This window comes from Talpa europaea (assembly GCF_964194135.1).
Source record: "Talpa europaea genome assembly, chromosome: 2".
NCBI classification, from domain to species: domain Eukaryota; kingdom Metazoa; phylum Chordata; class Mammalia; order Eulipotyphla; family Talpidae; genus Talpa; species Talpa europaea.
The window spans coordinates 84,832,582-84,860,531 of NC_140068.1; the positions used below are offsets into that span (position 1 = coordinate 84,832,582).

General features: G+C 42.5%; 1 protein-coding gene across 1 annotated transcript; it reads right to left on the reverse strand.

Annotated features, from left to right (window-relative positions):
* Positions 1–3,401: 3,401 nt before the first annotated feature.
* Positions 3,402–4,120, reverse strand: LOC311167270 (large ribosomal subunit protein uL15). Its single transcript, XM_084228134.1, has one exon. The coding sequence runs from the start codon at positions 4,115–4,117 to the stop codon at positions 3,671–3,673; it is 447 nt and encodes a 148-aa protein (XP_084084260.1). The 5' UTR covers positions 4,118–4,120; the 3' UTR covers positions 3,402–3,670.
* Positions 4,121–27,950: the final 23,830 nt, after the last annotated feature.

Below are 27,950 nucleotides of genomic sequence, written 5' to 3' on the forward strand. Positions count from 1 at the left end.
TAGATTGTGATTTCTCCAAAGCTGGACACTTTAGTAAGTGGGAAAGCCAGGAAAGTTAGTTGTAGAATTGAGTGAACCTGGCATATTTCTAAGTGATAAGGTGAACTGGGTTCCTGTCTGCCTAGACTCTCCATCTGGTCTTACCCAAAGTTGAATTGTGTGTTTGGCTTTCTTCTTGTTAATTATTGTTTTTTATTTTGAAATAAAATACTCAAGAAGGGCCTCCCCCTGTGGTGCAGGCGGTTGAGCATGGCACTGTGAAGCTGTCCTCGGCCTCTGCAGCGCTGTTGCAGCGCCGTTTCGATCCTGTCCAGCCGGGGCGAGGGTCCCACATGGCGTGGCAGACCTCTCCTGTCTTGCCCACTGCTCCCCTTGGCAGTGTATTTCGTCAGTCTGCCTGTTCTGTTCCCCGCTCTGTCTCTGGTGAATCCTCTCACCCTCCTGTGCATCTGGCCTGTACCCTGGTTCTTGTATAAATAAATAAATAAATAAATAAATCTTTAAAAAAAAAAAAGATACTCAGGAAGTTTCAAAATTAGCATAGAGAGTTCCTATCTAGTCTTTGCCTCACTTCCCCCAAGGTAACATCTTTCAAAGACTTAGATGTTAACCAAACCAGAAAACTGACATTGGTATGTTATAAAACTAATCTACAGATTTTATTCAGTACACACCAGTTTTTACGTACACTTTTTTGGGGGGTGTATAGTATATGAAATTTTTTCACGTGATGATGTATGTTACCAACCCCATAATTAGAATATAGAAAAGTTTCATTACATCACCCTTTATAGGGAAAGCTTCCCTCCACCCTAAACCCTATTATTTGTTCATCTTGCTTATAGTTTTGTTATTTAGAGAGTTCTATAGAAATGAAATCATATGGTGAAATATAAATGGAATGATATGGAAGGTTGATGAAACCTGAGATAGGTTTTTTTTCACAATTCCTTTCATACCTAATCAAATTGTTGCCTATATCAACAGTGTGTTCTTTTTCACTGTTGAGCATTACTTTGTTGTAGGGATGGAAGACCTGTGGACTGATTCCAGTTTTCGACTGTAACAAATAGAGTGGCCATGACAATTTGTGTGTAGGTTCTTACGCAGAAATAGGCTTTATTTATTTAGAGTAAATACTAAGATGTCGGACTGCTGGGTTAAGTATGTATTTTTAACATATAATAAACTTAGGAGGCCTCCCTGATGGCACAGGGGTTAAAGTATCAGCGCTATCAAGCTATCACCAGCCATTGCAACATGAGTTCAATCCCCAGCCAGGGAGCTACCCACAAGGTGCAGCAGACCTCTCTTGTGTTGCTCGCTGCTCCCCTCAGCAGTGTATTTCAGTAGATCCACCTGTTCTGATTCCCACTCTGGTGAATCCTCTCATATCCCACATCTGGCCTACATCCTAGTTCTTATGTGCATAAATAAATAAATCTTTTTAAAATATATATAATATAATTCCACAACGTGGAATTGTTGTATATTTCCTGAGTCACATGTAAGAGATCCAGTTACTCTGCATCCTGGCTAATCCTTAATATTGTCAAACTTGGATTTATAAAATTACGGAGATATGCAGCTAGGTAAGAATTTAAAGTTGACAAGTTCTTCCTCTCTGATGCCCTTAGATTTAATTACTATAATTTCATCTTTTTCTTTTTAAAAATTTTCATTTTACTGGGGCAAGGCACTAGCATGAGATCTATCCTCAACAAAGATTTACAGAATAATTAAAGATAGGTGTGTTACACAGCAGATCTCTAGAACTTTTTCATCCCACTTAAATGAAATTTATGTTCCTTCATTAGTAACTCCCTATTTTCTTCCTGCCTGTAACCCCTAGCAACCACTATTTCACTCTTTGAGCATATTAATTTTACTATTTTAGATACCTCATACAATCCTACAGAATTTTTCTTTTTGTGATTGGCTTATTTCACTTAACATAGAGTTCTCAAAGTTTATCCATGTTATCACATATTGCATCATTCCCTTCTTTTTAAAAAAGATTTATTTTATTTATTTATGTATACAAGAGCTGGGGTGTAGGCCAGAGGTGTGGGGGGCGGGGTATGTGAAAGGATTCACCAGAGACAGAGTGGGAAGCAGAACAGGCAGATCTACTGAAATACACTGCTGAGGGGAGCAGCAGGCCAGACAGGCAAGGTCTGCTGCACCATGTGGGTTAGCTCCCTGGCCAGGGATCTAACTTGTGCTGTGGTGGCTTCAGTTAGCTTCATAGTGTTGAGACTTAACCCCTTGCGCCATCAGGGAGGCCCTGCATCATTTCCTTCTTGTTAAAAATCAGAATAATGTTTCATTGCATCTTCATAGCAGGTTTTCTTTATCCATTCATCTGTTGATGGACATTTAGGTTGCTCTTTGTCTTAGTTATGGTGAATGGTACTACAATGAACATGGGAGTGCTAATGTCTCTTTGAGATCCCAATTTTTTAGGAAAAATACCCAGAAGTGGGATTGATGGATCTCATGGTAGTTTTATTTTTACTCTTTTGAAGAATCTCCATATTATTTTCCATTATGGCTATACCAATTTATATTCCTAGCATTAGTGTACAAGTGTTCCCTTCTGTTCACATCATCAACATAAGATACAAAAAGATAACAGTATTTATTATCTTTTGACTCTTTGATAGTAATCATTGTAACAGGTGCTATCTCACTGTGTGTTTTTTTTTTTAATTTTTTTTAAAGATTTATTTATTTATTTATACAAGCACGGGGTACAGTCAGAAGTGCAGGAGGGTGAGAGAATTCACCAGAGCCAGAGCAGGGAGCAGAACAGGCAGACCGACGGATGAGGTACACTGCTGAGGGGAGCAGCGGGCGGCAAGAGAGGACTGCGCTCCATGTGGGACCCTGGCAGGTGGCCGGGGATTGAACCGGCGCTGAAGAGGCTGCGGGCAGTTTCGCAACCCAGCACTCAACCGCTGCGCCACCAGGGAGGCCCTCGCTGTGGTTTTATTTGCATATCCCTGATGATTAGTAATGTTGAGTATTTTATATATCTCTTGGCCATTTGTTTGTTTTCTTTAGGGAAATGTCTGTTCAAATCTTTAATCCATTTTAAAATTGGCTGGCTAGGGTATTTTTGTTTTCTTTTGTTTATTATTGAGTTACAGGAATTCCTTATATATTTTGGAAGTTAACTCTTTACTGATGTATGGAATGCCTATTTTCTTTCATTCAGAGTCTGCCAGTACACTCTGTTCATTGTTTCTTTTGCTCTGCAGAAACTTTTTTTTTGGTGTCGTAGCCTTGAAATCATTGTTAAGACGAATGTCAAGAAGCTTTCTTCTATGATTTTTCCCTATGAGTTTTTATAGTTCCAGGTCTTTTGTTTAAGTCTTTCTCCATTATGCTGTGATTTTTGTTATGGTGTGAGATAAGGATTTTGCTCTAGTATTTAGGGAGGTTTTGGCTCCCTTGTTCTGTGTAGGTGCTCTCGGAGGGAAATTTGCTCAGGTGGTTCAAGGTCAGCATCAGAGAATGGAAATTAAATCACTCAGCATTTCCCACACAGTGTTCTGTGGCGCTCTCAATGGCATGCTTAGAATATTACACAGAAAAAATTTCTTTTTTTTTTTTTTTTTTTTTGAAAAGCACTCATAGCATTTAATGAACCTTCCTCCAAGTGGCTTCAAGCTACCAAGACACAGGCCCCTCCCACACCCTTAATCTTCTCCTCAGCTCTTCTACTGAAGAATTTGGCCTTGACGATCACAGGCTGCTTTGGAAGCTTTCCCTTCCCCAGAACTTTGTAGTAGCCCGCTCGCACCACATCAATGATGGGAGCAGCTCCGGTCTTATTTTTGGCAGCATTTACCCGAGTCTGCTCAGTGACCAAGGTCCACAGTTTATCAAGGTTGACAGTTGGGCAGAAGCTCTGATTCCTCTTTAAGTGGTAATGCCTCATACCAACTTTCCCAAAGTAACCTGGGTGATATTTGTCAAAGTTGATCCTGTGATGATGCAGGCCACCAGCATTACCTCGGCCTCCAGGGTGCTTCCGGTGCTTTCCGATGCGGCCGTGGCCGTGGCTCACGTGGCCCCGAAGTTTCCGGGTCTTCCTCAGTCTGGATGGCATGTTGGCGGCCAGAAAAAATTTCTTTAGGAAATAAAATTGAAAAAATATATACTTTGCCCCCGACCCCGTCCTCCATTCCTTGAATATTCCAATGTTTTTTAATAGCATATTGAAGAATCTTAAGATCCTGTAATGAAGTAATTTGTTTAAAATTAACACAGCATACTCAAATTTACAAAATCAAGATATACATGAATACTCTTTAATATATATAGATATATATAAATATAAATATATATAAACACATATATATATTTACAAATGCCTATTGTTTCATGGAATCGAAATTTTCTACGGAGTACAGCCTGAAAACATTGAAATCACGAAGCCGTGGCATTCAAGAAAGGACACTGGATTTGGGGTCAGAAGTCCTCAGCCAAAACTGCTGTTGATTAAGGAAAAGCCTGAATATATCCAAGCCAGCAATCAGAGTAAGGTAATATTCCAGAGACTACAGAGGTCCTGAGTCCCAAGGAAGCAAGAGGCCTAACAGGACATTGTTACCATGGTCTGATCAAACTCTGGGTCGGACACCAACTTTCAATCACATAAGAAAGAAAATTGATAGTAGGGAAAGGCAATTATAAAGTGATAAGGTAGGGCTGATAACTGAGGCAAGGCTTTTACAGAACCAGAGATTTGATCTTTACTTTCTCCTTGGTCACAAATTAAGTCCAGGGACTTAAATGAAGCCTTGATTCTGGAGAGGCTGCGCTAGACTGGGGAACTATGGGATTATGATCATGAGAATCTCGAACTCCACATGGGAGCCCAACTGGGAAATTTTAAGGGTACGGGTTGCAGAAGATATGTGTCTGAGGAACCTAGAACTCATAGGTTTCTAGTATCATTTCCAAGGTCTTACGTTTTAAAATCCAGTGGTGGCTACGAGTTGGAGTAGGATGGGAGATTGACCAGTGCCCAGAGAACCGGATGTCAGTTAGATGTTAGGGGAGGTTAGCAGCGTGTGAGGGATGAACAGCGCCTGCAAGATTGGGAAGTCTTTCTGGTGATGGTCTGAAAATGTGTTCATTGGGGGCCTTCCTGATGGTGCAGGGGTTAAAGACAGTGCTATCAAACTATTGCCAGCCATTGTAGCATGAGTTGGATCCCCAGCGGAACTCCCCAGCAGGCTGGCCAGGGAGCAACCCACATGGTGCAGCAGACCTCTTCTGTGTTGTCCGCTGCTTACCTCAGCAGTGTATTTCAGTACATCTTCCTGCTCTGCTCCCCACTCTTTGTAGTAAATCATCTCACCCCCTGCACCTCTCAGTTCTTGTAAACATAAATAAATTGCATCTTTTAAAAAAAGTATTCATTGGGGGGGGATTAATGAGAGGGATACCAGGCTCCCCATATGACTCAAACAGCTATTTTTTCTCTAAGATCAGATCTATTTTTGGTTTGGGGGAGCACAATTAAACAAACAGATGAGAGTAAGAGGTGAGAGATGAGAGTGTGTGGCGGTCAAGCAAAAGCAATGCAATCAGGGCGTTGAAACAAAACATGGGCTACAATGAAGAAAATAGGTAAGTGAGCTCCTGACTCAAATGGGGACAAATGGGTAGAAATGAAGCCACATCTGGATGCAGGGGCACTGACATTTTCCTGGAACAAGATTCTTGGTGGATCCTGATTCTAACTCTCATAAAATATGAAAATAGATCTCAATGTGTTCAAACAGTTTCCTCCACCATGCAAACTGGTCTTTGAGTTATCTTTCTGAAGAATAGTTAATTTTAGTTAGAAGAAAAATAATGATGATTTTTGTAGCTTCATTTATCTGTGGCCCACAGACCAGAGTATCAGGTAAATGAGGAACATTAGAGGTCACTTAATCACACATTTCACTCCAAAGCTCTCTACTGCATACTTCACTGCAATTCAAATTTATGACCCAGAACTTAAAAACACCATCTCTCCAGACCTCAAGCTCTGAAATCAGTCAAGTGCAAAACTCAGATGCAAAGTGTAGAACTCTGAATTGCCAAGAAAATTGGGGCAGTGACGATAGGCAGAATAGATAATTCCATGGTAATGATTATCTGCACACACCAATTCACCAGCCAACTGGCAACTTGATTTCAGTTCAAGTTCTATAAATCTAGCACAGAGTCTCAGCTACATGATTAAGCAGCTCTTGTGCTTGGCAGATATAATCAATCTAATAAAAACAACCAGCACAATAAAAACAATACATCTATAGCACCACCCTTCTACCCCAATTAGCATATGTTTTGTCGCACCAAGTGAAACAAACAAAAATAAGAAGGTCTGGTCTAGTTTCTGTTTTGAAAACATTTTCAGGGAAAACAAGTGCTTACAAAGTAAATATGAGCATGTCTTAGATAATAGTACCAGACTGACATTTAGGTTCTATATGAAAGAGAATTCTTGGGGGCAGACAGAGGGATATGCTCTGGAGATGTTGTAGAAGTTGAAAAGTGCTGCTGTGAATCTGGGATCTTGGGGAGTGCCTCAGAGATGTGTCTCCATCATTTCCAGACTCCTCCTCTCTCCCGCAGACTCTGCTCCAAACAGCTCCCTCCCAATCTAATCTGTACTGCCCTCCAAGATCTGAACTGTGCTTCATTCTACAGTTTCAACTCTTACTACTCTCCCCTCTTTATCCATTCAAATTCATCCACCCACAAGGTATATTTTGCAGTTTCCCATATTGGCCCTGAATTTCCTCCTCAGAGCCTTATCAGGGCCACTTCTTCTGCCTCCAATGCACCTTCAACTGCCTCCAGTTGCCTCCTTTATTGGTTAATTCATCCTTACTCTTTGAGATTCAGCTGCATTCATCACCTCCCCGCCATCTCTTAGAGGTCCCCTAGGTCTCCTACGTGGTCTCATTTCATTTTTATTTTGTCTACCAGATGCCAGGAGCTGTACCCAGTAAATGTTGATGGGATTAGTGAAAGGTAGTGCAGGGTAAAGAAAATATCAGGCTTTTCTGCCCTTCCACCATCAGGATAGATGATGGATCCTTGTCCTGAATGCATGCCTGATGGCGGGCACCTGGAATAGGGTGTGGGCATAGGTAGATGGGATTCAGCTGAGCTAAGACTGTGCTTTTAAGGGTGGCGTCACGGGGACGCCAGCAGCTGCAGTAGAAGCCGAAGCAGAAGCCGAATGAGAAGCCAAGAAGCAGCAGAACAAACGCTAGAGAGCCCAGATAGAGTGAAGACTTGCTGGGGGCTGGCAGGCCTCCCAGCCCCCCAGCCAGCACCCCTGCCTGCCACATGCCTGGTGAACCCCAATAAAAAAACTGCAAAACTACTGAGGACTCTGACTCCTCCTTTACCCGGTCTGCATGGGATCAGAAAACCTGCACTGTGGTCAGTCCGGCCCTTACAGGCAGTAAGTTAGGGCTTCCCCTGGTGGCACAGTGGTTGAGCGCTGCGCTGTGAAACTGTCTGCAGCCTCTGCAGCGCCAGTTCGATCCCAGCTGGCTGGCGAGGATCCCACATTGCATGGCAGACCTCTCCTGTCTCGCCCACTGCTCCCCTCAGCAGTGTATTTCAGTCAGTCTGCCTGTTCTGCTCCCCACTCTGTCTCTGGTAAATCCTCTCACCCTCCTGCGCATCTGGCCTGTACCCTGGTTCTTGTATAAATAAATAAATAAATCTTTTTTTTTTTTTTTTTAAAGGTAGTAAGTTAGTAGGAAGTTAGGGGTTTGGTCAGGGAGGAAGGCAGGGCATTAAAAGAAGTGGAAGACTGGTAAGCCAGATATCATGTGGAGATTGGAACACACCACAAGCAATTCAATAGGAATAAAACCTGGCTTTTGCTAGCCAGGTGTTTTCAATTCAGCTGGAGTTGCTGAAGCAAACCCAGGTGAGGATATTAAAGCTATAAATTATCAGGTAATATATACAACAACATAGATAAAATATGTAAATACAAGGTGGAGAAGCAATTAAAATGGAGTAGAGTGAGTTGCTTTCTGCCCATTCTGGGAACTGGGTATCTTTCAACTTTGCCCATTCCTCCCATTAGGAAAAGAAAAATGTATGTAAAATATGTCCTTTTTTCCCCTCTCTTTTTGAAATATCATCCTAATAAAATTAATAAGGTGTTTAGGATTTGCTTTGAAATAATTTGGGTCAGGAAATGAGTGAGACATACTTGAAACAAAACTGTGAATTATTACTGAATCTGGGTGATGGGTACCCTGGGGTTTATTAAACTTTTCTAATTTTTTTTTTTAAATAAGTCAGCAACTGACTTGTTTTATTTTATTTTTTTAAGATATATTTTTATTTTTACAAGAACCGGGGTACAGGCCAGATGAATGGGAGGGCAAGAGGATTCACCAGAGACAGAGCGGGGAACAGAACAGGCAGACTGATGAAATACACTGCTGAGGGGAGCAGCGGGCGAGACAGGAGAGGTCTGCCGCGCCATGTGGGTTGCTCCGAGGCCAGCGGGGATCGAACCGGCACTGCAGAGGCTGCGGACAGACTCACAGCACTGCACTCAACCACCTGCGCCACCACGGAGGCCCTAAACTTTTCTAATTTTGAGGTAAATTATTCATAATAAAAATACAAAACAAATCCTTATCAGGAACCATGAGTTCTACTCTGGTTAAATAATTTACCAGGCTAAAATGAACAGTTGCTGAATGTTTAGACATGCCTTCAACAAAATTCAGTACACATGCCAAATGTCTCAGATACTAAACAAGCATAAGATATTTACCATGATAAATGCAACTGTACCTATGTTTCTTGCTTCCGCATCAACCTGAATCCCACTTGTCTTGAACCTTTTTGTAATTCAGGAATAATTTATTTGAGGAAAGATGATGAGGGTCTTCAATAGTCATACAGCTAAGAAATGGGTGTGAACTGTCATTGATGGCAGCAAAGGCCTCTTAAATATTAAATATCCACCAAATATGGAGACACTTACCATTGCCACGCTATATCCCTCATACAAGTTGATTCAGCTACTATCCTTTGATAAGGAAAATAAGGCACAGAGAGGCTAAGTAACTTTTCCAATGCCACACAGTAAGTAAGTAGCATATTGAGGATTTGAACTTTAGGGTATCACACCCCAGAGTCAATTCATTTAATCATTAAGAAATGCCCAGGTCAGGGCCTTCCTGGTGGCACAAGGGGCTAAGTATCAGCACTATGAAGTTATCGGCAGTCACTGCAGCAAGAGTTGGATCCCTGGCCAGGGAGCTACCCACATGGCGCAGCCGACCTCGTCTGTCTCACCGCTGCTCCTCTCAGCAGTCAATCCGTCTGTTCTCCTCCCCACTCTGTCTCTGGTGAATCCTCTCACCCCCCACAGCTCTGGCCTACACCCCAGCTCTTATATGCATGAATAAATAAAATAAATCTTAAAGGAAATGCCTGAGCCCCAAAATGCCTCCGTTTCTGCGATCTCCTTCATTTGTTTTCATACCTTTCCACTCCCAAATGCTTGCTTTTGGGCCAACTTTCTCATTTTTCTCCCATTTTAGAGGTTGGTTTTTTTTTTTTTTTCTTTCCTGTTTCTCTAGTATATCTGATGCCTGGATTGTCTTGGACTAAATATGATTGCTCTTAATCTCCAAACATAATTTTCCGTGTGTGTGTGTGTGTGTGTGTGTGTGTGTGTGTGTGTGTAAGTTCTGGGGTCTTTGGATGATTACTTAGTTGACATGGTCATATGATGGCAAAGGGAAAAGAAGAGAAGTCAGCTCCTCTCTGTAGAAGTTACTGACACCCCTTCCTCTTTTGTGGAGAAGGCTCATCAAAGAGAAAGGACTAATGACAGTAAGAGCTAACATTACTGGGCACCCCATGAGCTCCATTGCTGAGCATTTTATATCGGTTTTCTTATTTAACTCTTCAAACAACCCAGTGGGCTAGGTACATTTAAGTCTATTTTACAGGCAAGGAACTGAAGCTGAGAGAAGTTAAGGTTATAGTTCATGTCATATCGTTAGGAGGGATTTGATAGAGCTTCTGGTACCCCCGTGCAGGTTGGGGCCACCTCTTTCCTTTTTTTTGAAGGATTTATTTATCCATACAAGAGTTGGGGTGTAGGCCAGAGGTGTGGGGGGTGAGAGGATTCACTAGAGACAGTGTGGGGAACAGAACAGGCAGACTGACTGAAATGCATGCTAAGGGGAGCAGTGGGTGAGTCAGGAGAGGTCTGCTGCGCCATGTGGGTAGCTCCCTGGCCGGCCTGGGATAGAACTTGTGCTGCAGAGGCTGCGGATAAGCTTCATAGTGCCATGCTTAACCTCTTGCGCCAGCAGGGAAGCCCTGGGGCCACCTCTTTTTAACAGGCATATTAAAGGTCCCATGTGAACTGGCCTGAACCCAGACCCACTTGACTTAGGAGTAAGAGCATTGAATCTTTGATGCTTAGCCCCGCATCTAGAGCATATACTGTCTGCTCCCTGCTGTGCACTGGATTGTAATAACACATTTCAACAAGGGAGAATCAGTGTGGATTGGTAAATATGAAAGATTCACGGAAGAAGTAAGTCTTAGCTTCACCTTAATGGACAGACACACTACTTTTAGATAGAGGGAGAGAAGAGCATTCCTGGGTAGGAGAAAAGGGGAAAAGGCAACAGTTAGGAACGAGCCTAGAGTGCAAAGGACAGTGAGGAGGCAGTTCTGATAAAGTCAGAGTGCAGATGAGGGGAGAGATGGAAGAATGGAGATCGAGGCAGCTGGATTTGGGGGCCTGGACCAGGGCAGAGCAGTTTAGACTTGCAGCAGGAGGCCATATGGAGAGAGGGGTGTGATGTTTTCCAGGGTGGGGTGAGATGAAAGCATTTTTTCAGAAGGATTAGGCTGGCTGAGTCACAAGATATCTTGGTCTTAAGCAGGTTCAGACCATTGGTTGTCAAGAAGTCCCGAAGTTCTGACTAACTTTAGTCTCTAAGGGGCAGTTTTGGCAACCTCCTTAGGAAGGCTGGAATGATCTAGGGGACCTGACTGTCCATCCCTGGGACTCATCTTACCCCCTGTTTTGCTTCTATGCTATTCTCACATCTTACATTTCTAGGTAATATAAATCAAAGAACTCAGTGCACTGGGGTTTCAGAGGCAACTCCCAGAACCTGCCTGGTCTGGCTTTCCTCCACTGTGGAGAGGAGAAAATACATTGCTCAACTTGGCCAGGCCCCTTCAGTCATATGTCCATGACTGACCTCGACTTCTCTCTGACTCACCTCAGATGCCCTCCTCCTCTTGTGCAGCCCTTTCTCCCACCTGTTCATTCATAGCACTTACTTAAACCATCTCCAACCCTCCCTGGCTCCTTCACGTGGAGTCACTGGGGAGAAATTCTGCTGCCAGCCCCAGTGGCAAGCTTTAGAGAGACACCATGTGCTGCCAAGTTTATGAGGGCCACCTCATGAGTGGGTGAGCCGCATTGCTCCTCTTTCTCATTGGCTGTGCTTTGTAGGTGACAAGGCTCCCGGCAGGCATTTGTGCCCCACCCGAGAGCAGCTAGGGAGAGGGCCTGCATTGCAGATTTCGCTCAACCATAGTCTAGTCCTAGCTCTGCACCACCTTTAGGCCCTTAATGCATTTGGGGGAGGGGCGCTTGGGCGTCATACTCTCCAAGTCCTTGGCTGAACCAGTCTTCAGCAGTCTGAGGACCATTCCATTCTCAGTGTGTTGGCCGAGCTGGAATCTTGGCTGTCACAGGACTGTGGCCATCCAATGTGGCTACACGAAAGCAACAGCCATGTAAGAAGCACTCCTTGAAATAACATGTATTTACATGCATGTGTGCACCCACGTACACACGCACACACACACCCCTCTCTGCAGAAAGAATGAATTTGATTTAGATTTTCCCCAAGGAAAAGTGGACATCGACTCAATACTTGAGGATATCAAGGAATTAATGTTAATTTTGATTACTATAATAATGACTTTGCAATTATGCTACAAAAAAGATTTCCATCTTTTTTGGAAAAAACAACTTCAGTATTTTACTACTGCAAAAATCAATGCCTTGATTTTCTTAAACATAATTTAGGAGCATATAGGGTAAATGGTTTTTCAGGCTTTTCTGCCCTCCCACCATCAGGATTGCCCTGTCTGATGGGGCATCTGTAGTTGTTACATTGTTGCAAACTATCTTGTTTACTTCTGTGGGCCATGGGAGGGGTATTGAGATAGTCATCAAGAAAAGCAGAAAGAAGCAGGAGAGAAGCAGAAGAGAGAAGGGGAGAAAGAAGCCAGAGAACTCCAGAGTGAAGACTTGCTGGGGCCTTGGAGGTATGCCGGCCTCCTGGCCCCCTGGCACTCCTGCCTGCCATGTACCTGTTGGCCACATTGCATGTAAAGCTCAATAAAAGCCTGAAAAACCCACTGACTCTTCCTTTTCCCCGGTCTGCTTGGATCATAGATAACCTGCTCTGTGCCTATTCAATTGGTGTAAGTCGACAGGATGTTCCGAATGCAGACGGGTATGGAGCCCTCAGAAGACCTCAGGAGGGACTGAGGAGTAGCAGACTGTGTTTGCCTGTGACAACACTGGACGTGCCATGGCAGCACAGGTGGTGACCAAAGTCCAGGAGCTGCGGGACAAGACCTCAAGTGGAGGAGGAGACGGCCCGAGAGGACCAGCCAAAGACCCCGGAGAGGCAGAATCGTCGGAGGAGAAAGGACCACGATTGACTAGCTCGCCAGTGCTGATGCAGGAAAAGACTGATGGACTTGGACTGACAGTCCCACCAGAAGGTGCAGGAACTTTGGCAGGGTAATGTTTTTGGGGACTTTGGGGGAGGATGGTATTGTTTGTACACCCCAAAAGATGGGAATCTGGGGGTGGCCAGTGGGCCTTGATGGCCAAAAGCAGCCTGTGTACTGCCCAGCAGCAGTAAAAGCCAACTTAGAAAGGCAAAAGCTGGTGCTGAGATTGGGAAACCGGGAGTGGCTATTAAGCAGCCTAAGAATGTTAAAGAAGCCTGTGAGTCTCTTAAAATCACCTATGGGTGATGCCCTGCTCATTGCTGAGTGAGGGTGAGGAGCTGAGGAACCCATCTTGGGGGCAGGTGGGGAACGTGGCTTCTGGTGGAGCCCAAGCCAAAGAGGGGACCCAAGAGAGGCCGCATGTGGAGATTGTATCCACGGATCCCCGACCCATGTGCTTGTGCAATGGGTTGGCCTGAGTGCAGGGGTCTGTGTGTCGCATTGGTGGCTGTGAAAGCCCAGGGTAGTAGTGACCGCAGACAGAAAACCGTGAGGATTGGGCGATTACCCCCAAAGAGTACAGAATCATCAATCCAAGAGTGAGTGAATCTTGGGGGTGGATGTGATGTGTGGCTTGTGGTTGAGACTACAGCCAGAGAAGGCCAGGAAGCCTCATGGCTCCTGGTGTATGAGGGCAGATGCCTGAGTAGTTCCCCTTCTTGAATGAGCAGTGCCTTGGGCAGCGGAAATGGTGGATCATGTGCTGGTGCCAATAATTGTCTTTTGCCACTAGGTTGGTGCCCTGCCTGGACTTACTTGTGTTCTGTTGTATTGTTTGCTTTCATTTGTGGGTCACCACAAATGAAAACAAATTTGTGGGCAAACACAAAATGTTTGTGTTTGTTAAAGGGAATGTGTATATACTTGTATATAGATTGTATGGCAGAAAACCCTGAGGGGGTGGATTGTTAGGGTAAATGGTTTTTTCAGACTTTTCTGCCCTCCCACCATCAGGATTGCCCGATGGGGGCACCCTCAGTTGTTACATTGTGGCAAACTATCTTGTTTACTTCTGTGGGCCATGGGAGGGGTATTGAAATAGTCATCAAGAGAAGCAAAAAAGAAGCAGGATAGAAGCCCTGAGTGAAGACTTTGGGGGGGGGGGTTGGCTTGGAGGCATACCAGCCTCCTGGTCCCCTGTACTCCTGCCTGCCATGTACCTGTTGGCCACACTGCATGTAAAGCTCAATAAAAGCCTGTTAAAGCCACCAAGGGCTCCAAGACTCACGATAACCTATCTGACGGATCATAGATAACCTGCTATGTGCGCATCCTGCCCATGCAGAGCAGGAAAGTGGGTCAGGATAAGAATTGAAACAGAATTGACTATGTATTGAAAAGAGTTGAAATTGAAAATGGGTACACATCGGGGTTCATTAAACTACTTTCTTTACATTTATATAGGTTTAAACCATTCTCTAAAAAAAAAGGTTTCTATATTAAAAATTTCCCCCAAGAAGTTTTAACAAACTGTGACTTGTACCCTTGTAACTAAAATCCTCTTCTACCTAGCTTAAGCCTTTGGTTGAGACTAAACTAAAAGAAATTCTACGTGTAGTTTTTCTTTTTTCTTAAAGCCAACCCCTTACTATAAACCATTTTAATTCATTAATTAATGCTGGTACACTAATATTTTGAAATACATGCCTAAGTTTAGCCTTACTGATATTTTAATAATATTTTGTCCCACTCTCCTTCAGTTCTCATAATCTATCAAAAATGTTTGGAATCTGATTGATTTCCATAAAAGGAGACTGATTATTTCACTATCTAAGGCACTAGGACCCAGAACAGGAATACTGTATGAGGCATACAATAAACAAATCTTTATTAGTAACATTATTTTCTTATTTAATCTAACCCCATAGAAAGAAATAGAATTCTACAATTTTTAATAATTTTGTTAAGGGGATTTAGACTCTGAGTAACAGAAAACTGAAGCAACATTTGCTTAGAGCTAATAAACCATGTTCAATAACAAGTCCGGAAGTAGAGTGTTCCTGGACTGATGAGCTCAGTTTTTGACAACTTCCTGATTCAGGTTCTTTCTGCCTTTCTAGCCTGTTAAATTGCCTTGTTCTTTTTTATTTAAATTGTATTAGTTCTATTTTTTTATTACAGTAACATTAGTTTACCACACTGTATAAATTTGAGAGGTAGAGGCTCACACCTCTTCAGATGTGTTACACACTATATCCACCAACAGAGTAACCACAGACCTTCACAATAGTCCATTGAGCCACTTCCCACCTTGCTACTACCCTCCCCCTCTCATAGGCTTCATTTACAGTCAGATTTCTAGAGTTTGTCTTGGTTTAGTTTTGTCTGACCCCTTGCTTTGTTTCTTTATATTCCACATGTGGGTGAAATCATCCTGTCTTTTGTCTTTCCCTCTCTGGTTTATTTTGCTTAGCATAATTGCCTCCACTTCCATTCATGTTGTTGCAAATGGCAAGAAGTTCATCTCTCTCTTTTTTTACAGCTGAGTAGTAGTACACTGTGTGTGTGTGTGTGTGTGTGTGTGCGCGCGCGCGCATACCACATATTCTTTATATATCAATGCACGCTTAGAATGTTTCCATATCTCGGCTATTTTAAATAGTGCTGCAATGAACATAGGAGTGCGTATATTCCTTGAATTAGTGTTTTTGCATTCTTTGGGTAGATACCTAGGAATGGAATTGCTGAATCATATAGTAATCTATTTTTAACATATTGAGATACCTCCATGTGTTTTCCACAGGGGTTGGACTAGTCTACATTCCTGTCATCAGTGTATAAGTGTTCCTTTTTTCCATACTCTTGCCAATACTTATTGTTTCTGTACTTTTTGATATGGGCCATTCTCACAGGTATGAGATTTCATCTCACTGTGATTTAGATTTGCATTCTTCTGATGATTGTACGCATTTTTTTTCATGTACCTGTTGGCCATATTTTTTTTTGTCAGTTTTCCACTTAAAGTCCAGTGGACACTCAAGAGTCCTTTTCTTATTTAACTTCTTGGCAATACAGGCACTATGTTCCATTCTTGCTTTCTCTCTCATTTTTTGGCTTCTGCAACACTTTGTTTTCTTTCTTTTTTCTCTGATCCCTATTCTCATTTTTCTTTTCTTTGACCATCCCTTTTTATTCCAAATCTTTATGCATACATTTTCTTTAGTCTTCATAACAACTCCCTCTCTAGGCTTTATCTGAACAATTCTTATTTAGCATTCAGGTTTCAGTTCATTTATTACTTCCTCAGGAAGCTTCCCTGATCTCTCTACTGCCCAAATCTTGCCCTATTTATTAAGGATCAAGTAGAAGGTTGTACATAGTACCCAAGTATTCTACAAGACTAGTACTTACTGTATTTTATTTTCATTACTGCTATCATCTAAATTAAACACAGAAGTCACATTCACCATTTTATCTCCAGCATTGCACTCAGCAATGTTGACGTAATACAAATACTTAATAAATGCTTCTTGAATTAATTAATGGTTCATTTTGGTGGCATCAAGAAATCTGGTTTCGGGCCTCCCCGGTGGCGCAGCGGTTAAGCGCTGGGTTGCGAAGCTGCCCGCAGCCTCTGCAGCAACAGTTCAATCCCCGGCTGCTCCCCGGCCACAGGAGGAGGGTCCCACATGGCCCGCAGACCTCTCCTGCGGCCCGCTGCTCCCCTCAGCAGTGTACTTCGGTCCTTCTGCTTGCTCTGCTCCCTGCTCTGCTCCCTGCTCTGGCTCTGGTGAATTCTCTCACCCTCCCGTGCTTCTGACTGTACCCAGTGCTTGTATAAGTAAATAAATAAAAATAAATCTTAAAAAAAAAAAAGAAATCTGGTTTGGTTAGAATAGGGGATATATAAGAGGAATTAAAAGAAATAATTTGGAGAGAGAATATTGACCATCAAGCCAAAACATTTTAACTTCATTCTACAGACAAAGTTGGCACTTGGAAGAGATCTGAGCCAGAGAGCAACGTGTTCTACATTATTCCAGTATTCTGTTCTGTTAGTCTAATGTGACCCATTAAGTGAGGCACTCAGAATAGTCTAGCTGAGCAACTATAAAAACAAAAAGACAGTGATTGATTGCAGGAGGTACAGTGAGCAAAGGGATGTTGGGGGATGATGGAAGTGAGGAAGACATCAGAAATAACACTAAACAGTCTATTCTACATCATCACTATTCACTGGGGGAAGGGCTGCAGAGAGCGAGCCAAATTTAGAATGAAGAGAATGAATTCATTTTTTGGACAGTTTGAGCTGGCAGGATATTTGGGAGATACTGCAAAGAAACATTTGGAAATTCCAGCCTGTAGTCCAGAGAAGGATTGAGTAAGAGAAGTAGATTTGATAGACATTTGAAGAGAAATAATGGTTGAAGATGTGAAGGTCACTGGGGAAAGAAGAGAAGGGAAAAAGAGTTAAGAGCAATCAGTGGGACTTTAAAGAAATTGTCTACTTTTTACATGTAGGAACACAAAACCAACAAAGAAAAAATGAAGAGATTTCTCAAACAGGAAAGGTATTTCCACTCAAGTATTGTCACAGTCTTTATAATGTGGAAAAGTAAGTTGAAGGAGGAGCAAAGCTGGACAGAAGATTATTAACAGATTTTCAGGGAGGCGAGATTGTTGAGTTTAGGAGGTGGAAACTAAGCAAAGAGGATCCAGAAGCAACAGTGGGTAGAGGGTAATGAGGATGTGTTCCCTTATTGACTTTGAGATATAGAGGAAATTAGGAAGAAAGCAAATTCCACCTGAAAGGGTAAAAAACTAGGTTTAATAGAATGCTAGGTTTTTTTGTAGTGGGAGAAAGTGGAGGCAGGAGAAAAAGGTGAAAGTATTCAGGGTAAAGGTCCAAAGCATAAAAGAATTTATTGCATTGGAGCCAGAGTTTTCAAGGTTATAATGAAAAGGATAAGCCAGTTAACAAATTTTTATTGAGTCAAGTCAACCTGATACTATAGAATATCTCGTCTGCTATCTACACCAGGTCAGTAAATTACTGATTTTTAGACTCCCCTCTTATCACAGTTAACTATGCATATCATAAAGATAATCACTGATTAGTCATTAGTACTTCATTTTCCTGACTTTTGTTATTTTGGAGTAACATCCTCTTCCTAATGTTTTCCTTAAATGGACTCTTTGATTTCTTATCCTCATTGTAAACAATAGTATCCATAAAATTACTACTTCTTACTTACATTTTTGTATAGTGTAAATTAGATATATAATAGTCAAAATACAAAAGATTAACATAGGTAGAATATGGCTACTGTTACCTGATAATATAACTCTGCTCTTCTCTCTCCCAATTACTAGCTGTGTGACTTTGGGCCATTTATTTAATTTCCTAGTGCTTCAGCTTTCTCGTAATAAAATGAGCATGTTGCTTAGCGAAATAAGCCAGAAAGAAAAAGAAAAATACCGGATGGTCTCACTCATAGCAGGAATCTAGAAAACTTAAATAAAGGACCAGGAAAATGAATAACTATAAGAAAGCAAAAATCAAAATCAACAAAAAACTATGAACCAGAGACACTTTTTGGGGGGTGGGGGGCGGGAGGGGAGGGATTGGGGTCAGAATGGGGGGGTTGCAATTGTATGGGGAATATAAAAATAAAATTTATTATTTAAAAAAAATTTTTAAAAAATGAGCATGTTTCTGAATACCACAGATCATTACGATTTCCTTTTCTCAATTTTTTAAATTGCTCTCCTCACCTTGTTCTATATAACTTACTTGTGACTTGTAATACATTGCCTTCATTTTTTTTATATCCCAGAAAAATTATTGAGCACTTGCTGTATGTCAATCACTGGGGGCACGTATAGTAAAGATCCACATCCTTCTCAAAGAGTCTATAGTCAACTTTAAATACTTTGTTTTTTAAAGACTTATTTATTTATACAAGAACCAGGATACAGGCCAGACGTGCAGGAGGGTGAGAGGATTCACCAGAGACAGCGGGAAACAGAACAGACAGTGTGACTGAAATCCACTGCTGAGGGGAGCAGCGGGCAAGACAGGAGAGGTCTGCCAAGCCGTGTGGGTCTCTCCCTGGCCAGCCGGGATCAAACCTCCACTGCAGAGGCTGTGGACAGCTTCACAGCACTGCGCTCAACTGCCTGAGCCACCAGGGAGGCCCTAGTCTACTTTAGAAGGAAATGACAGGAGGTCTCCCTGGTGGTGCCGCTGTTAAAGACACAGGGCTATCAAGCTATCACCAGCCACTTCAGCACAAGTTTGAACCCCAGCCAGCCAGAGAGCAACCCACATGATGCAGCAGACCTCTCCTGTCTCGCCTGCTGCTCTCCTCAGCAGTGTATATCAGCAGATCTGCCTGTTCTGCTCCCCACTCTCTCTGGTGAATCCTCTCACTTGCCCCCACCCCACACCTCTAGCCTACACCCCAGTTCTTGTATGCATGTATAAATAAATCTTTAAAAAAAAAAAAAGAAGGAAATGGCAGACTAACAGATTGATTCACTGTAGAACAGATATTACTTTGCCATAAACCTCAGAGTAGGGAATTCCTATCAGGGTTGTGGTGTTTGAATTCAGGCTCAGAGGATGAGTAGGAGTCACCTGCATTGAAAGGTAGGATTAGGCAGAAGGAACAGACTACAGGACCTGAAGACCCTGCATCCAGAAAGCTTGAAGTAGTTATGGATGGATGGAGAACAGGGCATCGAGAAAGATCAAATTATAAGGGGTTTTATAAACCATTTTTAAGTGTCCAGATGTTTCAAACAGGTAAAAAACATTTTAGATTCTGGAACTTTAGTTCTAGGGTTTACGTCTTCCTTAGGTACTTACTAACTCGAATCCTTGGATAAGCAACGTAATTATCTGTTTCAGTTTTACTAACTTTAAGTGGGGATATTATTTATTTAATATGAGTCTTGGTATGTAGAGTTATAAAACAATGTCAAGCACATGGTAACTGCTATAAAATGATGATTATTGATTCTGAGGGAGTTATTGAAATACACAAATAAGGGTGTGGTACAGTCATATTTGAGTCTTGGTAAGATGACTCTAAGAGGAGAACAGAGGAAGAATTGGAAAGTCATGAAAAGTGCAGTTAGGATAATGAAGAAATGGAGGAAATTGAAATAACGCAGCAATGAAGTAATCAGAGTATTAGCATGGCAAATGGAAGAGGGGCAGATATAAATAAATTGAGAAGGAGGCATAAATTGAGAAGGGCACATAATAGGACTTGATGGTCCATGGGATGGGAGGTGTGGGGTGAAGGAGGATTTAACACTCAATTTTTTTTTTTAAACATTTATCTATTTATTTATTTGTACACGCACTGGGTACAGTCAGAAGCGCAGGAGGGTGAGAGAATTCACCACAGCCAGAGCAGAGAACAGAACAGCAGACTGACAAAGTACACTGCTGAGGGGAGCAGCAGGCGGCAGCAGGAGAGGTCTGCGCGCCATCTGGGACCCTCGCCTGGCAGCCCGGGATCGAACTGTTAGGGGGAAGTGATGTCCTGAGTTAATCCCATACAGGCTTTGTGGACTCCACCCCCACTCCAGACTAAAACCATCAGGACATTGGGGAAGACAAATCCCATCACCACCAAGGGGAGGGTGGCTGGGACCGGAGGGTGGAGTTGGGCAGCCAGGTTGGATATAAAAAACCAAACACGTGGGCCTAGGGCTCTCTCTGGCTCGCGATCACTCGCCTCCCGGCTTCACCGCTCCTGGCTGGCGGCCAGCTCTCAGAGCGCCATTTTGGGGTTCCAGATCGGCGGATCGGGTAGGACTCATTTAAAACTTTGTCTCCCGCTTTTCTCCCAGAGCTGTATATTTCCTCATTTCCCCTTCCCTTGTAAATAAACCTTTTATTAACCTTTCACGTGTGCCTGCAGTAGAGCATTGATAAGTCCTTTTAAGCGCGCGGGTGAGGACCCACAGTCAGGCACCCCGTTTTGTATCGGGGTTGCTCTACAACAGAACCAGCGCTGCAGAGGCTGCGGGCAGCTTCGCAACCCAGCGCTCAACCGCTGTGCCACCGGGGAGGCCCAACACTCAATTTTTTTGCCCTGAATATTTGGATTTCTATTTGTGTTACTAACCAAAACAGGGAAAATCCTGGATTTTAGATTCAGGTGAGTATGGAGGCCAATCTCACTTTTATTGGCCATGCTCTCAACTAAGTTATTTGACCAGGCTGAGGTTTGATGTCTCCTTCAACAAAATGGGCTTGATAAAATGGCCCTTTTGGAGTCAACAAAGTTGAACTAAGATCCGGTAGAAGGGTTCCTTGCACAGAGCCTGCAAATATCTACCAGACAGTCAATGAAATGATGATGATGGCTTGGCGTTTGCAGCTGCTGAGTCCAGGGCTCCAAAGAACATCCTGTGGACAGAACATCTCCCCAAGGAGACAAAAGGCATCCTATGCTAGATCTCTTTCAGTGCTTACCAAGGGCTTAACTTTCAGCATAAAAGGCCTTGCTACATTCTTATGTTGATTTGTTATCTCACTTCAGAGGGCCTGGAACCATCATTGTGAGAACTCCAGTTCTTACCAGGATTCCCAAATGAATGAGAATCTATTTAGATTTGGTCAAGTGGGACCTGGAGAAAGGTGAGGGATAATAGAGAAGGGCTGGGCGGGGAAGAGTGATGAGTCAATTAATGGAAGGAATGTAGATAAAACTCGAGGTGACAGATTAGCCTTTTCAGCAGTTCTTGCCTTCTTGGCTGCTACTTATCAGAGCCCATAAGGTTGGTTCACATTTCAAACCTCAGCCTGAAAAAAGGGGATCAAGAAAAACACACTTCATAGCTCTGGTGAGCAAAAGAAAAAGCCACAGTGCTTCATCAGAGAATTAGATTATTGTTATCTTTCTTCCCATTTGCAGAGTCTCTAAACTATGAGTGAACCCTCTTAGTTGAAGATGCCCTGAAACCTCAAAAGTTGGTTCCCAAGGTTTTCCAGCAAGTTGACATTTGTTGAATTGAATTTGGGGAACTATAAGGGCTGTTCCTGGATTTTAAACAAAGGGAGGGTGGAATTCTTCCGGAATCTGCCGACTCTGGTTAATCAGAAAATTTCTGAGATAGAATCAAAAGGGAAGTTTCTCAGGGGATTTCAAAGTTTCTACAGCTGAAGAGCCTGTAGCTGAGTCTGAAATTACCCTTGACTCCTGGCCTGTATGTTTCCTTCTGGATAAACACCAACCACTTATCTGAAGTACAAAAATCTTGTTAGAGCTAGATTTTAATATTAATGAGTTGATTTATTTTTCTTTTATTTTGCATGTTAATTCTATGTATCATGAAGCCAAATTAATACTAATCCACAATACTTAATTATGAACTAGATTCATATTGAGATCTAACTGTGCATTAATGAACATCTATCATAAATTATGCCATGTCATACATATGTCATCACATTTAATTTCATTAATCTTCAAAAATTTGTGACATAAAAATTAGTAATTCTGTTGTGGTGGGCATTCCCCTGGTGGCGCAGGCAGTTGAGCGCCATGCTGTGAAGCTGTCTGCAGCCTCTGCAGCGCCAGTTCGATCCCGGCCAGCCGGTGAGGGTCCCACAATGTGTGGCAGACCTCTCCTGTCTCGCCCGCTGCTCCCCTTAGCAGTGTGTTTCATCAGTTTGCCTGTTCTGTTCCCCGATCTGTCTCTGGTGAATCCTCCCAATCCCCCCCCCCCCCGCCGCATCTGGCCTGTACCCTGGTTCTTATATAAATAAATAAATCTTTAAAAAATAAAATAATTCTGTTGTGGAAATGAAGAAACTGAGATTCAAGGTCATTTACCCAACATCTTACTCTAACTGTAAACACAGGAAAAGCCTTTAAAAAAAGATGTTGTTTTCATATAGTGAAATTCAAGTATCCATGGACAAATGAAGACAGATTGGCTAAGAACATATTTTTGAACTTATAAATTAGGAGTACTGCAATGAACTTTAAATGACTTGAAGCCTTAAGCTATAATTTGTTTTGTCTTTTATCCCCAGATCCCAGTATGAAAGAGATACTTCATAACTACTTGTGGAATAACATGGGTGAATAAAATTGATTTCCTTGGGCCTTGGGTAAATGTGTACATTTGCAGGAAATAATAGAATTTCAGAACTGGAAGGGATCTTAGAACCATCTATACCCATGTTTTTCAAACTTTAATATATAGCATCAGAATCCTCTGGAATATTTGTTTAAACACAGATTGCTGGGTCTTGAGCTCAAGCTGGACTTGAGCATTTGTATTTCTAACAAGTTCCCAGGTGACGCTCACGCTGCTGGTTCAGGGACACTTTGAGAATCACTAATCCAGAACAACAATAACTAAGATCATTAAGGGTTTATTATGTGTAGGCACTGTGCTAAGTGCAATATTTATATTTTGAGATTTAATCCTTATAACACATCTAAGGACTGTGATATTTATAAGAAAAATGACACACAGGGAAGTTAAGTGTTTTGCCCAGAGGCACCCATCTAACAATCAGTGGCACCAGGCTTCTGAACTCAGGTAATCTGATGCTAATCTGGTGCTCCTGTGTTATGTTGTAGGCCCTCACCCAAGTGAACTGCCCCTTGCACCAATCCAGATAAGGCAATGAAGCCTCCTAAGAAGAAATGACTTGCCCAAGGCCACACAATAAATTGGAAGGAGAGTGTGAAAAAAGGACAGAGCCTTCCTAATTCAGCATCTCCTAAGCACTGGGTACAGTCAGAAGCGCGGGAGGGTGAGAGAATTCACCAGAGCCAGAGCAGGGAGCAGAGCAGGCAGAAGGACCGAAGTACACTGCTGAGGGGAGCAGCGGGCGGCAGGAGAGGTCTGCGCGCCATGTGGGACCCTCCTCCGGTGGACGGGGAGCAGCCTGGGATTGAACCAGCGCTGCAGAGGCCTCGGGCAGCTTCGCAACCCAGCGCTCAACCGCTGCGCCACTGGGGAGGCCCTCTCTCTTTTTATTTTATATAATTTTTACATCGTTCTTCATTTTTGTACAATGTATGCTTTCTCATCTCAGTTAAGCTGTTTATCTTGACCTAAAACACTCAAAGTGGGGAAGGGCTCCACTCCCTCTTCTAATCTGGATTCTCAAGACCATAACCTTATTTTATTTTATTTTTTTAAGATTTATTAACTTATACATACTATATACAAGAGCTGGGGTGTAGGCCACAGGTGCAGGGGGGTAAGATGATTCCCCAGAGACAGAATGGGGGGCAGAACAGGCAGATCTACTGAAATACACTGCGGAGGGGAGCAGGGGGCTAGACAGGAGAGGTCTGCTGTGCTGTGTGGGTCAGCATCCTGGTGGGGATCGACCGCGTGCTGCAGTAGCTGCAGATAGCTTCACAATGCTGACGCTTAACCCCTTGTGCCAGCAGGGAGGCCCCAAGACCATAACCTTCTAATCAGTTTGAGTGGTACAGACCTTCTTCTGATGTTCTGAGATCATAATAGTTTCCCTATTTGCCCACTATTTCATAACAGAGGGAAGAGGTCTGGTCTGAAGGAGAGAGTAGGGAGTGATAGATGACTCACAAGGCTGGAGGCTAAGCCCCAGGAGGGAATGGGGTTAATCAGTCTGATGAATGTTTCCAGAGTGGGTGGAAGGGAAAAGGCCTTCTTCAGTGTTGGCAAGTTTTCACTTAGAAAATCTATACTTAGGGGCTTTAAGTCACTGTACTTAGACCTAGCAATTCTTCCAGGGATTCTGGGAAGTAAAATTAAGAATGTTTGGTTTCCAGGAGACTGGGCCTAGGAGGGCTCACGAGATCCTAAATTCAGTGCCCCAGAGGCTCTGTCCTTACCTGTGCTCTAGCCAATGCCCCAACTTTTGCCCTCTCCTGGGCCAGCTGTTGGATAAATATTTACAAAGAGAGGTGACACATTGCAGAGGACAGAGCACTAGCCTTAGCCAATCTTTCCTGCCATTTGCAGCTTCAGGAATTAGAACAGGACTATTATCTTTCAGAGCTGGCTTCCTCGTCTATAAAAAGAAATGTGATAAACAGAATGATGGCCTCCTTAGCATGCCCAGGTCCTAAGCCCTGCAACTTCTGAATATGTTACCTGAAATGACAAAGGGGGGTTGCAGATGTCATTAAGGATCTTAAGATACAAAGATAAGGATTTTAAGATTATGGAGATTTTCCAGGTGGGCCCAGTGTGATCACAAGTGTCCCCATAAATGAAAGAGAAGTCAGAGCCAGAGGAGATGTGACCACAGAAGCAGAGATGGGTGTGATGTGATTGCTGGTTTTGAATTCGCAAGGCTGCTACCAGCCCAGGAATGCAGGTGACTCCTATAAATTGGAAAAAGCAGGAACAGACCTGCTGAGACTTTGATTTTAGCTTTTGAAGACCTATTGCAGACCTCTGACTTCTAGAACTGGAAGATAATATGTATTTGTGTTGCCTGAAGTCACTGTTTGTGACAACTTGTTATTATGAAAGTAGGAAACTGATGTAGGGGACAAATGACAACTATCCTGTCTATCTTTCAGGGCTGCTGTCAGAGTGAAATGAGATCATTTATGTGGTTTTACTTTAAATTCTGTAACCCACTATTCAATTAGAACACGTCTTTATGGGCATTAGAGGATTTTACTTGAGACTGAAAATGTGGCTAGATAAGCACAGTGGTGTGTTGGCCAATATTTAATAACCTATTCTTGGGACAAATTCAGGGTAGGGTAGGGAACCCTGACCTGTTGAATTTACCTATATCCATCACCCATTTCAAACTATAAAGGAATTGGGGAAAAACATACATGAGTTCTCATCACTGCAAAGCTCCTTCAACACACCACTGCTTTAGCTCAAACCATGCTCATCCTCAAAACATTGCGGTGGGTTCTCTATATCATCCTCACACAGGAAGGCCAAAACATGACTGTGAGCCTGGAGGTACTAGCAAGGAAACAACCTTCTTTCAGAATTTGCTCAGGGTTAGAGTTTGTAATTTTCTGGATGTGAGTACATGACTGTTCTCTACCCTTAGTAAAAACAGATCAAGTAAGAACAGTTCAAAATGTACAAACTTGCAATTATAAGATAAATTATAAGTCCTGGGGACATAATATACAGCAAGACAATTATACTTAACAATACTGCATTTTATAATTGAAAGTAGCTGAAAGAGCAGATATTGAAGTTCTCATCCCAAGAAAAAAATTATACTCCTGTGAGGTGACTAATGTTAACTAAACTTGTGGTAATCATTTTGTAATACACATTTATCAAATCATTATATTGTGTATCTTGGTTTAATGCAATGTTATAGTCAATGATATCACAATAAAATTGAGGGGAAAAGAATGAATGAAATCCTTATATAACCCCAAATTCAAATTTGGTTGAAGGTAAAGTCTTTTGTTTAAGGACTGTCTCTACCAGAACAAGTTGCTGTAAAGAAAACAAATTTTGGGACCTGGGAGATTGGTTCTACTGAAATGTGACTCCTTGTTTGGGGTGACAGGGAGGTCCCAGCCAACAAGTATAAATTGGACACGTAACTATGTTCCAAAGCTGTGCTCATGAAAAGGTGTGACCCCAGGTGGACACAGCCCCCATCCTCAAGGAACTCATGGCCTCGTCCAGTATTTTCAGGTAGTAGTCACTTGTGACTCACACTTGTTTTCTGCCCAATCATATATCACTTATACTTAATTTGTAGTTTTAATTTGAAACTCTTAAAGTACCAGAATTGGATTTGACAGTATTTACAAGAAATTTAGTGCAATATTGTGATTTATATATTTCTCATACATATTTGATCTTCATTTACAGTTCCTGTCTGGGAGCTCCTCCACAAAACCTTGGAATTTCCTATTTGTTGAGAGTGATAAAGATTTCTCCTGCTATGCCAATAAAGGTAACTTTGGGGAAGCACCTAAGGATGGGGGTTGGTAATAACGGGAGCCAACAGTTTCATTAGAAGAACTGGCAGTCTCACCCCTTGAACACTAGGTAAGGGAAAAGGAGCTTGAGTCCAATTGCCAATCATCAATGAGTTAATTAATGATCCCAGTGGAATGAAACCTCTTGAACAGTGCAAGAGGGCAGGACTTCAGCATGCTCTCAGGTTGGTGAACACATGCAGGATGAGGAGAATGGCATGCTGGAAAGAGTATGGAAGCTCCACGTCTTTCCCCCATAGCTTGTCCTCTGCATCTCATCTATCTAGCTGCTGATTTGTGTCCTTGGTAGTAAATGACCTAGCGATTCAACAATTTCTTGTAATAAAGAGGCTACAGTCAGGAAGTGAAGGACAAGAGTGGCTACTCAAGGAAATAGCCTATTTCTTCTGGTTGAAAGGTAGAATATTGGGGAGGGGATAGAGGAAAACTCAAGGGAAAAGGGCATCTCATCTGTTTCCTTACATCTCATTGCCACACATAACTGCGCTGTAGTCTAGGAGATGAATATTTCTAACTGGGAACGTTAACTACCCAAACAAGTTGGGTTCTGTAAATAAAGTAAGAGTCTGAGTTAGTCTAGACATCTGGCATTAACTATTACAGTATTTATCTTCTCAGTCTCATTTAGGAAATATCTGCATAATCACACACTTAATAGGCCAATTGATCGAATGCATGTTAAAATATAAAACAAAAATTTAAATATAAAGGCATAACTGTGAACAATTTTGGAAAAAAGAATTTAAATGCCAGTCTTTGGCAAATGGGTTATCACTACCAGTGGATTTCTGGTTTGTTGACTTTCCTTTTTGGGTCACAGGGCTTGCTCAGGCTCCAAAAAAGAGAAGATTTCTAAGAGCTTGTGGTATAAACGAACTCTGGGATGTAAGATCATAAAGAAGATATTTGAAAGATTTTTTAAAATTGAGTTCTAGGGCCTCCCTGGTGGCGTAAGGGGTTAAGACACAATCTATGAAGCTATCCTCAGCCACTGCAGCACAAGTTCGATCCCCGGCCAGATACCCACATGGCACAGCAGACCTCTCCTGTCTTGCCCACTGCTCCCCTCAGCAGTGTATTTCAATCAGTCTGCCTGTTCTGTTCCCCACTCTGTCTCCGGTGAATCCTCTCACCCCCCACACCTCTGGCCTGTACTCCAGTTCTTGTATGCATAAATAAATA

Bases quoted from the DNA above. Each gene is read 5' to 3' on its own strand.
- LOC311167270 (XM_084228134.1), bottom strand. From the start codon at position 4,117: ATGCCATCCAGACTGAGGAAGACCCGGAAACTTCGGGGCCACGTGAGC.